At 41.3% G+C, this 15,422-nt stretch overlaps 1 protein-coding gene across 1 annotated transcript in view; it reads left to right on the forward strand.

Annotated features, from left to right (window-relative positions):
- Positions 1-15,422, forward strand: part of LOC123029053 (phosphatidylinositol 3-kinase regulatory subunit alpha-like) — a 116,395-nt gene that overhangs the window by 21,676 nt on the left and 79,297 nt on the right. Inside the window, exons 3-4 of the mRNA XM_044441537.1 lie at positions 4,379-4,474; positions 6,242-6,319. Of these exons, the coding sequence (XP_044297472.1) occupies positions 4,379-4,474; positions 6,242-6,319 (174 nt within the window). The remainder of the gene's footprint in view (positions 1-4,378; positions 4,475-6,241; positions 6,320-15,422) is intronic.

A 15,422-nucleotide genomic window follows, 5' to 3' on the forward strand; every position in this document is an offset into this window, starting at 1 on the left:
TGGCATTGTACTGGCACAAGCCTCCTGAGCAGTGTCAGTTCCAGCGAGAATGGCAGGGCCTCTTGCTGCAGACTGCCAAGCTACAGCTCCCTTCCTGCCTCTGCCTCCGCCTCTTCCTTCTCCTCATGAAGGGACAGGGGCCCAGCAGCCTTCTCTCCTTGTCCAGCTGCTCCTGCCAAAGGTGAGACGATTTCTGTACACCAGGAAAGAGCCAATGAAACCAAAGAATGCAAACAAGCTTGACCCAGTTTTGACAGGTGGATCTCATGAGAGGAGTTGCTTTAAACTGTCACATAAAATAGATTTGTAGCTCAGTTAACATTTGGTCATTACAGTTTTCCTCCCACCCCTTTCTTTGGAACGGACTGCTCTGAAATCCTATGCTTTCTTGCAAAGACTGTTGCAAGCACCTGCTGAATGCGTGGTTTATACATAAATATGTCCCTAAACCATTTAAATGGGATCCATCTTTTCAATTTCAACATGTGGAAAAACAGTCTGTCAAAATAACCCCTTTGTCCATGGCCAAAGCCTGATTCATGAGAACTGGGATGCATGCTGAATGCCACCTGCCAGTTCGTGCATACATGCCACACGTGCAGCTTCTTCCATTATCTACAGACTGCCCAGTTTTCTGGTATCCCATCACCTCTGACTGGTTAGCAGAAGGCTTTGTACTAATATGATAAAAGAGCAGTGCTGCCAAGCTGTGGGTGCCCTTTCACTCTATGCACAGACCTCCATTAGCAATCCACTTCTCCTCCTCTATTACAGCAAACTAGTTTGTAACTAGATGGCAAAATTGGACATTGCTAGGGGCACTGCAGTCAACAGGACTGTAAGCAATTGTACAAAGCAAAGGCCTAAATCACTGTGGCATTTCTAAGAGATGGCCTGGTTGTAGCTTCTGAGATCCATGGAAAATTAAAAATTCTGCTGAAGTAGCAAAAATCAGTCTCTGGCTGTTTAAGCTGGAAAGCAGTATCTTTCACTTCTATGTTGGTCAATACAATTAACTGAAGTCTATTAAAATTCAAATTTGAAATGCATTAAATTTGGCATGTAGCCTTTTTGATACTTCATTAGTTTCAGTCCAGCATAAGCTTTATCCAAATCCCAAACCCATTTACTTGAGAGGAAATCTTAGGAATTTTACTGGAACATTGCTAAGGGAATAACTCTAAGGATAGCTGTGGTAGAATTTTTTTAACACTATGGCCATTTTAGCAAGGGAGATTGGATTATTTAGATGTTGGTTTCAACTATATTTGCATTTTTCCTCAGTGTTCATTGATTTTAAGACTGGAAGGAAAGCTAAGACATTGTGATACCCTGATTTAGGCTGCAATCCCATTGCATTTACTTGGGAATAAGCCCTGTGGAACTCAGTAGGAGTTATCGTGTGCATTGTTCACCACAGCAATAAAATACGTGAAAAGAATTTGGAGTAGCAACTGATGCATCATGGTCACTAAGGTTACTGGATTGCAGTCCAGCATTCTGCATTGTACCTATACATTTCCTGATGCAGAAAAAAACACTGTAGCTTCCTGCCTGTTCATCATCATTTCTGTTGACCAGGTCTGAGGGCTCCCTGTGGTAGCGCAACACGCTTGGGAATTTAAAGGTACACTTGCACTGTAGAACCAGCAAACTAAATTGTTATATTTACCATTTGAAATTTTCCTTCTCTAAACCGGAGGAACACTCTCTCCAGTAGGGAAGAAAATTATTAAACAGCAAGACATAGATACACGTTGAAGAGTATAAATATTGGCTTCATATGCTAGTTAATATTTTTTGCTTTTGTGTTTGCTTCTGCTGCAAGTTGTTATTTTTGTGTCTCAATTACATTACTGTTATAAAGATAAGCTCACTTCTGGTTTAGAAAGTTAAGGTATTTCTGACGGGTCTCTTATGCCAGACTCCCATCCTAGTTGCCAAGTGGAAGCAATTCCCAGGTTGTCAGTGTTGCGATTTGTAGGGACTGCAACTGACTGCTTTCTGGGGTTATACAGCCACCTACTGGCTGGATTAGTTTTAGTAAATATGCCTTAGACACAGTTCTGGTTTGAATACTGCAGAAGAAAATTGCTGCGAAAGTTTTTCTAGAGATCTGTCGTTATGGAACAGATAATTTCCAACTTAATTAGATACAGCAAAATGGAGGGGGGAAGAATTCAATATCCACATGCATATTTTGCTACTGTGAAAGAAAGCTGAACAACATACCACCAATGTGAGTTCCAAAAGATGAATGTGTATGGTGAGACAGGCTCATATAAGTTGAAGAATCCCATACTTAAATTTTCTTCGTCTCCTGTTGACTTCTTGTCCCTTTTGTATCTTCTAAATTATCAACTTAGGGCCAGGGACCATGCAGTTTTGTTCTGTCTTTTCGATCTTTTTACAGCACATATCATTATTATTGCAAGGTAGATATGGAAGAATGTGCATAGTTTGAATCTCAACATGAGAATTTTCTGAACTATAATTAATTGAACTTAATTTTAGGGAAAGGGTTCAAACAAGAGGCATTGTGGTACTTTACCAATTGCGTCTCCCTCTTGGATGTGCACTATAATGTGGTAAGGGCAGCTGAAAGTGTCAGAGAAGCCAAGAGCAATGCCACCAGGAGGCTGGACTCTCTCATTAGGCTGGTCTCCTAGCAGGCCATCCAAGATGGAATGGTCAAAGCTCCATCAGACTAGGATGCAACCAGCCTCCCAAGGAGTAACAAGCACATCAGCAGAAGAGAATGGGTGTCTGTAATGGGTATCTGAAAAGGCAGAGAAACTTGTTTTCACATTGAAAACAAGAAATAGTGCCAGAAGATGGAACTTCCAGATCAGAAGGCGCTCAAACAGATACTGGGGAAGAGCAAAGCACAAGGATGAAAAGCGCTGACACTAATGAAGCAACTTGATCAATGCTAAAAAGAAGTCTCGTGGCTGACATGTATGAGGTAAAAGTTTGAAGGCACACAACACACATATTCGGGACACAGAACATGAGAAGTATGAATCAAGGTAAACTGGAAATCATAAGGCAAGAAATGAAACGGTAAACCATCAGAGTAATTTGTATGAATGAGATAAAGTGGACTAAAATGGAACATTTTCCATCAGACAGACACAAAGTGTTTTACTCTGGAAATAACAAAATCAAAAGAAACAGAATGGTTCTAATATTTAGTTAAAATGTAGCATGAGAAGAAAGGGGCTATCATACAAAGTCTGACCAAATCATGCCAATCAGAATTCTCAGAAAATCTATCAAAAATCATCAAATTAAGCCAGAGATTTCCCTTAAAAAATGACAAAACTGAGACTGTTGTGCTTCTAGCACATCATAAGAAGGCAAAAGTCACTAGAGAAAACAATAATGCTAGAGAAGGTTGAAGGCAGAAGAGGAGGAGAAAAACCAACTCTGAGATGGACATATTCCATAAAGGAAGCTGTGGCCTTGAACTGAGCAGGGCTGTCAAGGAGAGAACATTTGGCAGGGCATCCATTCACAGGATCACCATAAATTGGAAATGACCTGATGGCACACAGCAACTGCGTCAAACAAGGTGCATTGACACAAAAGGGTGAACACTTAATATTTATGCAAGTAAGCATTACAATAGTGAAACCATTCCTGTTCCAGGATGGGCAGAATTTCTTGAAAACCTAATAGATTTTATTATGATTGCTGTTTTTACTGTTTAAACAAATGTATAAATTATCAAAAGTACAATTTAACCCAAAATCTTGTTTTTCTTCTTTTTGGTGGCAGCACTAGTCATAGTGCCTTATTTTTAAAAATGCAGAACTGCCATGGGAATAGGTGTGTTATGTTAACTGCCAGCTCATAAGCATGTCCAAAACTAGCCTTTCCCATACTTCAGACTGAACCATGAAGAAAACTTGTAAACCCATTTTTCAGAATTTGCTTCTAGTCAGAAAGATGTATCTTGGCACTGAATACAGGTACTTCACTTTTAAGCTGTTATACCCATCTTTACTCTGAATTCATATTACAACTAGAATTTAGTCTGTAACTTCCTTCTTCTTTCTCTTGTATGGATCTTCTTTGACTGCAATCTCTTGGATTTCTTTAAAAAAAATTTTGCAGTTAACGGGGTGTTTTCAAAGGTAATGTTTGCAAACAAAATCTGTCCATTTATTTTAGTAGCTGTAAATAGCACCCAAACTAATTTTTATTCTTTTCAGCGATGATACTTGGCTGGCTACTGCCAAACATCCCTGGTAAATGAGAGCCCAAAGGAGACACTTACTATGCTGCTTAACAGACCTAGCTATCATTTTAACTGGAATGAGAAACATGTGAGTTAAATTGTCTGTTTGTTTGTCCCTCTCTCTCTTCCTAACAGGGCCCCCTGGGCAGGTGGAGTTTGTCGATCATTTAAATTTCCCCGAACAAGCACTGCTGGTTGTAAGGAGACTTGTTGAAGCTTTAGAAAAAGAAGGTACTGAGCAAAGTTCTCTTGGTACTTAGCCTTTTGCTCCCTCATACTGCATCCTAAACTTCTGAGCTGTATATGTTGTAATTTCATAAATCACCCTGAGTCTGTCCTAAATAGAAAGTGCATGTTCAATAATTAATGGCGGGACTGCTGTGTTTAATTGAACAGGGAATGCCTGAACCTTCCAACTTTTCTGGAAATCAGTATGAGGCAGGCAAGCCAAGTAGTGAGGAAAAGCAGATTTCTTTCTTCAGTTGGCTCTCCGCTTGCATTTTCTTTGCTTCACATCCAGCCAAAGCAAAGTAGGAATTTGCCCTTTATGAATTCCTTTATGAAAAGGTCTCTTGGACTAATGCACAGGTATCGCTAGATTTCACATGTGTCCAAATATTGTAATACAGTTCTCAGTAGTTTGATGTATCAAATTAAGTATATATTTTGAAAGAAACTATACATGTAAATATTAAATGCATATTTAAGTATATGCTTTGAGAGATTTTTTCTTATTATAAAAAGCTTGCAGATGAATAGAACTATAGATAAAAAGATGTGAAACTGAGATGGACCATAAATAGGCTGAATACATGCATTTCAGAAAGCAGTCCTCCCCAACCAGGATCTTTCCAGATGATGTTGCCTATAATTCCTACCATCCCTAACCATTTCCCCTGCTGGTCAGGGATGATAGGCAACAACATCTGGACAAACCCAGCTAAAAGTATAAAGTGTAGGTATTCACTACTGGACTCACAAAACACTGCCAACTGGGCAAACTGGAACTTGCAGCTTATTTTGACATGGGCAGCTCTGTAAAGAATATATACTGGATCTGTACCCCACCTTTTGACCAAGAAAAATAGCACTCAAGTCAAGTCTCCTTATTGACATTTTCCTCCACACTGATATAAGTTATAAGAAAAAGTGTAGTGACAGACAGTCATCAGGTGCCTCAGAGATAGTTTGGTGGCGCCAGCAATTTCACTTTTATATTTCTAAAATAAATGCAGCCCCACCAAACATTTTTTCATTGCCAGAAGAGGTCCTACTGAAATAAATGGCAACGCAGTCCAGTTTAGGCTCAATCCAGATCAGAATTGCAGTGGTGAGTGGGGAGAAGGTTAAAGCTCCCCTACCTTCCTCCATGCTAGGGTTGCATTCTGGTGCTTATCAGGGTAACATGTTGTTTAGCCTGCAGCCTTCGGACCTGGTGACACAGCAAGGGCTGCAGTCCATGGTCCCTGCAGATGTCCACCAGCAAATGCGCTATTAGCAAATGTACTGTTATTTTAGTCATGATAATGCCTTGATTTAACTGAACTCAAAGTGGAAGACTGCACATGTTGATTTATACATGTCAGGGCTCTCCAACCTTTCTGAGTCCATGGAAGAATTTGGCATTTTGAAAAAAAATGCCCTGGGCACCAACATAAATGGGATACTGTTGGTGGTGTGGGTCCAAAATACAAAAATGATGTAATGTGTCCTCAGTAGGGAAGAAATGTAGCCCTCTTCCGCTATTTTTCAGCATGCTGAACTCTCCATCCCTATACAGGTAAATGGAGAATTGCTTTATTCAGAGGACAAAAATGGCTGCTTCATGAGGACTAGGGAGTGGCATAGAAATGCAAATATGAATGAATAAATGAATGAAATAGCCTGGCAGGTGCTTTGGCCTGTCCTTGTAGTGCCCAGCAGGTGGCATGTTGGGGAGGCTCGAGATATGTAAAAAAAATCTGACCGTTTGTCTCTTGGATTTCTGTGCATTTACAGGCATAGATCATGAAGCTCTCTACCGGTACACTCCCAGTTCCTTTTGTAACCCTCAGTTCAAACAGGTGCTTCTGTCAGGTAAGCCATGGCTATGGGGCCCTGTGCAATCATGACCGAACCATTACAGGCAGCAGGGGAAGTCTTATTTGTAATGGGTTGTTCTGGCCATGCATACCTAGATTAACCTCCCACATGTACAGGTGTCTTATATATCCAGAGCTGGTGCCATTTTACTTAAGTAGAGAGGCCCGGAGTCTATTGAGTAAGGGAACAAAAGACTAAAAATGAATCGAATATCCAGATTGTTAGCTCAGGTTACTGTAAAATTTAGTGACATGTTTCATGCAGCCAGATAAGCTTTATTAAAAGAACAGCACTTCGATATGGTTTTTGAAAAGCTCTAGCAAGGTGGAAGGTGGAGTGCTGAATGACTAGAATTCCATTCTTTGTTGTGGAGTTTGAGTATTGCTCTCACATCAAAATCTCTGGATGGCCTATCAGAAATGTGTTCTGGCTGAAATGATTCAGCTTGCATCACAGAGTGGATGGGAAGACAAGTAAGAGAATTGTTTGTCAGTTGTGCAGAATGTAGAGACTGGACCCACTTCTTCGAAAATACAGCATTCCAAGGTGGATACCTCAAACTCTGAATCTGAACTGGAAAAAAGACTGTTAAAAAAAGAATGGTCAGAATGCTTAGCAGAATATTGAAGGCCAGTGACCTGCAAAATAAGCCAAGCAGCTGGTGAGAGCCAGACCATCTCTGAATTTGGGAGGATGACATGGTGGAACAGGGAAGGTCAGAGGGAGAGGGCTATAACCTGGATCCCACCCCTTATCAATTATGCCTTTTCTAGTTTTGGAGATGAGTTATCTCACTACTGAGGCAAGAAGGAGCATGGAAGCAAGAGAAACAGTGGAAGTGAATGGGTTATTTTACCCATTGCAGAGAACTGACACACAGACCTTTAGGCTACGGAGGACTGCCTTGAATATGGAGCATTAAAATTAAATGGACTGCAGATCTGAGTTGCATACAGGTGGCTCTTGGTTCTGGGAGCTTCTAGTTGAGACTTTTATTGTTCAATTGCCTTCACAGAATTTTACTGAGGGGTCCAGGCAACCCTGTTCTTTAGTCTGTAACCCTCCTGTGTTAGTGCTAGGAGACCTTAATCTGGAAGCATCTTCTGCCTTTCTGCTTCTCTGTAGACTCCTGACATGCTTTTGCCTATGGGTTAAAATCTATCCATGGTGCTGCTACAATTTTCATATTTGGTAGGTACTGTTGAACTTCTCTTGTATCTAGGTGTGTATGGATTTTATTCAATCCATTATGTCAGTTTTTCATGAATTATCCAGTGTCTTACATTCCATCATCCATCATTGATGGAATCAGAATTTTTTTAACCAAAAAGTTGTCCTTGCACTACTTCACAGGGGTGCTAATTTGCATTAGTGCTATTGAGCACTTACACAATTGCCCAAATGCACTTATACAAATTGCACCAATACACATTAGCACTAATATGAACTACCACAAATCTCCTCCCTTATCCCACCCCGTGTGAAAATGTTCTGCACGTCTGCAAGATATGTGTAAGTCAGAAAAAACTGGTCCACAGCAGAATCTACAAACTGGATTATAGAAATCCAAAATAATTGAATCTGTTACAGATTTCTCCAATACCCCTATTTGGACCATCATGATTTTTTTACATGATGCACTTACATTATCAGTTTCTCCCCAGCCCACTAAAAAACAAACAATGCAACACCACTTTAAATATTTCTGTGCTCATGGTACATTTTCTGGCTATATTATTAACAAAAGAATTAAAGTGAGTGAGCGTGTGTGCGCGCGTGCATGCATGCACACCCATTCATGTTCCAGGAAGTCTTCTGAACATTTGACCATGAGATGGCACTGTGGCATCAGGCAACGTGGCAGCCAGCTCAGTTGTTCCTGGCTGTAACAGGCAGTATGATGTGGGGAACAGCATGCTGACCCACCCTCTACTTACCTGCTCTAGCCCCTCTCTGCTCTGCTGCCTTTGAGCAGATGCTGCTTGCAATGATGGGTAGGATGTGGTGTCAAGCTTAAGCAGCCAAGCTCTCTGACAGCGCAAGCCCAGAGGCTGTCACAGCAGGAGGTGTTGCTATGGAGAGGAATCTGACGGGATATCTATATAAAGAAACATGAGCTCATCCATCCTCTGCCGAACTAAGAAACCAAGTCTCGAGATACCTCATTGTCTGCAGTGAAGCACACAAAAGCAGCAGCAAAATATTCTCACATTCAAGTGGAGAGGAAAATGCGGACAAATTGTCCTGGTCTCAACTGCAGACCAAGTCACACAAGGCTTTTTAGGCTAGATGAGTCCCTGGGAACATTCTAGCCCAGGTGTACTTGTTCTGGGGAAAGCAGGCAGCTGGTATTTCAGAGGATGCTCCAATGTATCCCCTGCACAAAACTACATACAGGGGAAGGTTCCATGTTAAAAATGGGCTCAGCTGTGGTCCCATGAAGTCACCTCCTGGTAAGACTGGAAGTTCTTGAGAATAGTCTTTACCCTGACTCATTTTTTCTAAGACAGATAGTTGTACAGAAACAACCCTACTTATATAGTGCAGCCCAGTTTAGGTCTGACATACCTGTATAGCTGGAAGATACAAACATTTCTTCCACAAGGCAAGGAATGCTCAATTCATGTGATGTGGACCTATTTCAGGGACCCTGACTTTCTCCAAAACAGAAGGCAAATCAAAACTTACAAAATAGATTAAGAATAATTCCATTTCTTCAGGGAACCCTGGAAATTGTGGCACTGTGAGAGGGGTAAAGGCTCTCTTACATTTCCTATTTCCCCACTAAATGGTGACCCACAAGATTCAACAAGGGAATCTGTCACAGTTATTCTGATGTAAAAGTTGTTCCATAGTACCTGCAGGACAAAGGCCCAGCCCCTTAAAACAAAGCAAAGCCAGTGAACTGTGACCTACGTGTTTGATGCTTCATTTCATTGCCTCCAAACTCTAGAACGTTCTTTCTAATGTTTAATGTAAGCTTCTTGTTGTTTTATGTCAGTTTGTTCCTTTATGACCTTTCTATAGTAGTCACAGAATTGTTTGTTTTTTCTTGCTTTTATCAGGCTTTTAAGTATTACTGAGCATCTGGATGCTTGGTAGTCAACACTGACCTCAAGCAGAAACCATAAACCTTGTTCAGGTCACTAAGATTCATTCCAATATAGTGTTTTGAAGCAGTGGAATAGCTCCTGGACTAATTCTGGTGGCTGCATGCTTTTAAAAATGTTTTGTGCAAACGAGTCATCCATGCGACTGCCTTGAAGATGGTCCTATGAGCCATGAAAGTATTCTTGACTGTTTGTGATCTTGGGACTGTCTGTGAGGAAGTTTCTTAGAAGACCAGTACATAAATGTCTTCAAAGTCATGCAGTCATAGCACTTGGTCCAGATGCAAACAGTTACATTGAAACTGACTTAGTTTCTTTAAAGTAGTTGACTCTTTCAGCGCAGTTGTGCTGAATTTGTGAAGCTGATTTTCACTTTACTATGCAAGGCAGCTAAGCTAATTAAAGTCAACTTGGATGGATCCAATGAATTTTGATCTTGTTAAATTAAAAAAAAAACCCTAAATGTATTCAAATAAGCTGGATTTTGTGCAGGATTCACAGGGATGATGGGGGGTTTTGATGAAAGGTCTGCTTAAAGACAGCAGATGATTGAATTTAGATCCTGAAATTATAAAAGTCCTTTTCATATGTCTTTCTTCCTTAGCCGCTTTTGATCAGCCAAGATGTGTCGCATGGATGAAATATTGATGTGAACTGAGGCTCTCAGATGTTTGTATCTCACCGGCCAAGCAGGGACATTCTTTCTGGATTGTCTAGCTTGCCATTACCACGTTTTGGCTATGTGTCCAGGTCCCTAGTTAGATTATAGAGATCAGCTTGATCCAACTTGAATGTAACTTGTTTCACTAGGAGACAAAACTGGGCCATAATGTATACTGATGTAAATTTCTGTCAAGTATTAGAGAAGGTGTTGGGACTGTAAAAAAGGTAGATATGGCTGATTTTGCACACATCCTTGCAAGACCATTTTACCATTTTATTAGAAACATTACTTTTTTCAGCTCTTCATTAACTCTGATAAAGTGGATCCCTCCTTTTGCTGAGAGCCATTTTTAATATGGCCCACCTGGCTTATTTGTTGCCTTACTCAAATGATAGCTCAAAAGCTTATGGCTGTACCTAATGGCAAGTTATGGTTGCCCACTCAAGTTTGTCAAATTTGCACAAGGTTGCAAAGAAGGTCATGGACACAACTCCTTCCATTTAAACATTCTGTGGAAGGCAGGTTTTCTCTCAGCTCCACTATGAATTTTTCTGTGCTTCCCTCAAATCCCCAGAAGCTGTCTTACCCAAACTTTGCTAACTAGCAGAGGAGTTTTGAGTTGCAAGTTGGCACAAAATTACACCTTAGATCCCATAATGATTTTAATTACTCTTCCTCAACAGGAAGAGTTTGACTTTAAAGAAATCTTGTTAGCAGTAGTTGCTGTAATTTGCCCCTAAACCCTTGATGCTAGCAGTGTGGGACACGTTAATGGCACAAGGTTGGACTGTTGGGTGAATGAGGCTGCCCTGGGGACAGGTCTAGGCCCTTGGGTGACAGAGACTGCCATACCATCTCTCTGGGATATGGATTATAGTAATTACTGAGGTCCCCTCTGTCCTCAGCTGGGTGTTGGTGTGATTGTCTAGGGCCCTCTTTGTTAAAGAAGCTAGAATAGATGTTTACAGTAGTGGCTGATAATGATATACGTGTAATTGCAGGACATTTTCATATCCAAGGGGCATGATGAGAGAGACACTAATAAAATGCTACATGTCAAATAAACAGGTAGGGAGGGGAGGCTCCTGTAACTTCACTTCTTCATCACTTCTTCATCCACTGGCATGTGTGAATAAATTCTGAAAGAAGTGCCTGCTGTTCTTACTCAAGGTGCAGTGTAGCAGCTATTTTCACTTGAATGGGGAGGGAGGGACTCTAACCACAGAATCCCACATAGATGGGCCCTGGGATTTCTGAGATCAAATAAGACAGAGTGGTTAGCTAGAAATCTGTTCTTGCAGACAGGAGCGAAAAAACCACCCAAAGAGAGTTTGCTGGGGGTGTACGATCAAAAGAACATTTACAGCTTATTCCGACATACAGGAATTACATGCAGCATGTAGGCAGTCCCCAAAGGGACTACAGAGATGGAGACTGTACAAGATGCTTTTATAAGCTATCAGTTACATGCAGTTTGGAGGAGGAGTGGGGGATCAGGTAGGAAGGATGCTAGAGGCACATTAGAGCAAAGCAAAAGGGATTAAGGCAACACAATGCAGAAAGAACCTTCAGGACAGGTTCTAAACCTGATGGGGAAACTCTAAGGACAGGCAAACATTAGCATCTCTAAGGTGTACATGGGAAGCAAGACTTGTAACATGGATTCCTGATCTGATCATCTTCACTTCTACCTTAGACTCTTCTTTTGCCATTTCAATCTATGTTCCTAGTCTTTTTAAGACTTGGTTTCTTCCTCCCTATGCCACCTTTGACCAGTTCTGTCTCTGAGAATTTCATCCCCATCTGGGTTGAGACCCTTATGATGATAATATTCTGCCTGAGATAATTATCTCTTCTGGTCAACGGACTTAGGTAAGACTGGATGGTAAGATATGGCACAGAATGGGCAAGGCAATTGAATGGTTCATATATTATCTGGCTTACCTTTTAGGCAATTCTTCAACATTATCTTGTCTATCCTTCACTCAGTGTTCATTGTTTTGGTCTTGAGGTTGTAGGATCACTGGGTCATACTTTTTCTGTTGTTTTTTTTTTTTCCTTTTGAGCTCTTCCCTTGTTGCTGAAGGAAAAGTTGAGTCAGGGCTCAGCAATTTATTCCCGTGGAAATCAGCTCTTTCTGCAGGGGAACAGTTGCTAGCACATGCACCCTGCCCTCTGACCCTATTTCTGCAGGTTCATACACTGCAACTCAGCTGCTTCTGGCTTCTCCCATCAGCACCCACTGCAGTCCTTGGCAGTTGATCACAGCAGGAAAACTTGGTATGGACCTTTCCACCAGAGCTGAAGGGAAGAGTCTTTCATCTGTCTCCCCCCCCCCCCCCGTTACACACACCCAGTCTCTCAGCTGCAATGCATGGCACAGTTCATCTGGTTTCTAAGAGAGTGCAGCTGATACCTGTGAATGAAATGCCTTCGTACACTTCATTGAAGCTTGCCGTAATAGAATATTGCTTCACCTGCCATCAGAAAACTCTGAAAAAGCACATTAATTGGGGAAGAACTTATTGAATTAAGTTGGAGAAGAAGATAGAAAGTCTCTGGCCATTTTAACCCTTGTCCTTTATGTAAATACATTTATTGTCTTGCAGCTACCTAGACATATAGCTGTGGTTAAATGTGCAGTTCAGTTGGTTAAAAATATAGGTGGGGGTGGGGGTGGGGAGAACCAGATAACCAAATTGCCAAACCTGTAATGGTTCCTATTTCTGAGGCTACTTTTTTACCCCTTGCTAACAAGAAGCCAGTTTCCTTAAGCATTATTGCGCAATACTGCTTATATTCCCTAATCAGGCCTCACATTCAGAAGAAGAATCTTGGAAACTAGAGGGTGTGTTTTGCATCCAAATCAGAGTTGGCAGAATAAGGATGGCCTTGTTCTCCAAGGTCCTTTTTCACACACCTAGCCCATTCTGTTTGTAACATGTGTTAGCAAAACTTTACTTTTATTCAAGGAGAATCGGGGCATTTCTGTTCCTATGTGCGTGGGCAGGTACCATCACTGCAGAAAAGAAATTGCTGTCCAACTTGATTCTTAGAGCACCATTGTTCATAAACTCAGCCAGAGTGGCACATTTTTCTTTAGGGTTAGAGTTAGGATTGTCTTTGTTGCCTTGTGTTGGCTGGAATGGTACAGCAAAACAGAACCTTTAAGACTGGGTTAGTTTTCAGATTCCACTGTAACCAGCGTCCTCAAACAGGAAGGTTGAAGTCCAAATCATCTTAGGAAACTGCAGAATTGCTAGCTAGCACACAATCTAGCATCTTTATGGCATCCCGAAAATCATGACTAAGCTTATGTAAAGAGTTCATTCATAAACTTCATGGTTAGCATAACAACCTTACAACATGCAGAAGTTATAACAGCAGCATAGGAAACACAGGAAAATGGTTACACCAACACATCTTCCCATTCTCCCATTTTTCAGCTTTCTGCCTCCACTGTCCAGTGTACTGCTCTTTTCCACCAGGAGAGTCTTGACAAATATTCGCACACATCCAACTTACTAAAGATTGATGGAAAGTTATTTTGCAATCAGAAATAGTAACACTGAAGGCATTCATGCTTACTTGCGAGACTGCACAACTTATTCAGATGCCTAATATTTCCTCCCGTACAGAAATCTGGAGCACGTACATGTCGGTACCCTACCAGATGGTATCGGGCCTTGCATCACAGGGATGAAAGTCTCAGCATCGTATGACATGGTTTCACAAGCATTTGAGCCATAGCAGCAGTGTAGAGGAACTAGCACTATATCAGATGGGACATGTAGAAGGAAATAAAGGCTTTAATGAGGGAGTAAAAGCATCCAGAGTCTGGCAAGCACAGAAGTGTAGCATAACCTTAGATTGGCTGCCAGAAGCTGGAATCCCTGTTCATCTCTGCCTCTTGGGGGCACAACAAGGACAGACTTCATCAGCATGATGTCTCTAAATACGGTTTCTCTTCCGTACTTGGAGATAAGCAGACCAGTTTTCCAGACAAGCAATTTGATCAGATGTTCTCAGGTTCCATTTGGATTCAGGGATTAGCCCGCAGTGTGGTACCCTCTACAAGTACAATTCAAGAATGAGACTGGGGTAATTGCCAGTTTACCCATTTATGTTTTAATACTATGATTCCTGTACTGATTTTGCCAAACAGGAACAAGCAATGAGGCACATTTCTTGCTTGTCTTTCCCCCCTCAGAATCAGGACCACACTGAGAGAGATGGGATTAATTCTTTTCCTGGCCCTGTTTTCCCAGTGACCCCACATGTGTGGGCGCACACACGCATGTGTGTGTGTGCGCGCACGCACGCACAGAGAAATGCAATATGGGACACAGCTGCAGACCAGATCATGAGATCTTGCCAAACACAAGTATCTCAGAGAAACAGTTAATTCTGTGTTTCATTTTTGCATTATGGAGTAAAATGTTAACATACCACATTTGTACATGATGTGTTTTCCTAGAGAATATTTTTTCCCCTAAAGAATCTTACGAGTAACTGATTGAGATAAATTAACATGTTGTGCATACATGAAATCCCAGAGATACAGTGAATTTTCTGTTGTAAACCAGCCAGAAAACTTCAGCTATCGGACAATATGGAAGTTACATAAATAGCAACAAGAGTTATAATAATAGTAGTCATTTGACTGGGATGGAGAATTTCCAGATTTGTTGTGCTCCAAATCCATCAATCCCATCCAGCAGGGCCAATGGTTAGTACTGATGAACATTATAGGCCAGATTCTCTACCCATGCTGTAGATTAGGGGTGCCACCACTGCCATTGGTCAAAAAAGCCAACCCTCCAGCATTTTGCTGCCAAAACTTGGCAGAAAACTATTATAGAGTCTTAGAAGTTGCAGTATAAACTAAATGCGACCTGGTTAAGGCTCTGAAGTGATTTGCCTTAAGAAATCAGCAAAAAAAAAAAACCCTACAAGTATTTCTCCCATACTGCCAAATTTTGCTGATGCTGTAGAGGCCACACAAGATGATGTGGCTCATGTATTATCCACCATTCCTCTAAATGAACTAAAGCTTGTGATGCTTTCTTTTTTATATTTATTGTAGCCCACCTTTTTTTTTCTCCAAGTAACCCAAGCTGTCTCACATAATCCTTCTCCCCATTTCATCCTCACAATTTCTCTGAGGGGTAAGTGAGACTGAGAGCATTTGACTGGCCTAAAGTCACTCGGTGAGCTTTATGGCGAAGGGGGGACTGGAGCTCCCCCAAGCCCTACTCTAACAGTCTAATCACTATGCCACTCTGGCTTTTAACCAGTGCTGTTTGGTTTGTACATTTGCATT

The sequence above is a fragment of the Varanus komodoensis genome, unplaced genomic scaffold (genome assembly GCF_004798865.1).
Source record: "Varanus komodoensis strain SLA01 unplaced genomic scaffold, ASM479886v1 scaffold1, whole genome shotgun sequence".
Lineage (NCBI taxonomy): Eukaryota > Metazoa > Chordata > Lepidosauria > Squamata > Varanidae > Varanus > Varanus komodoensis.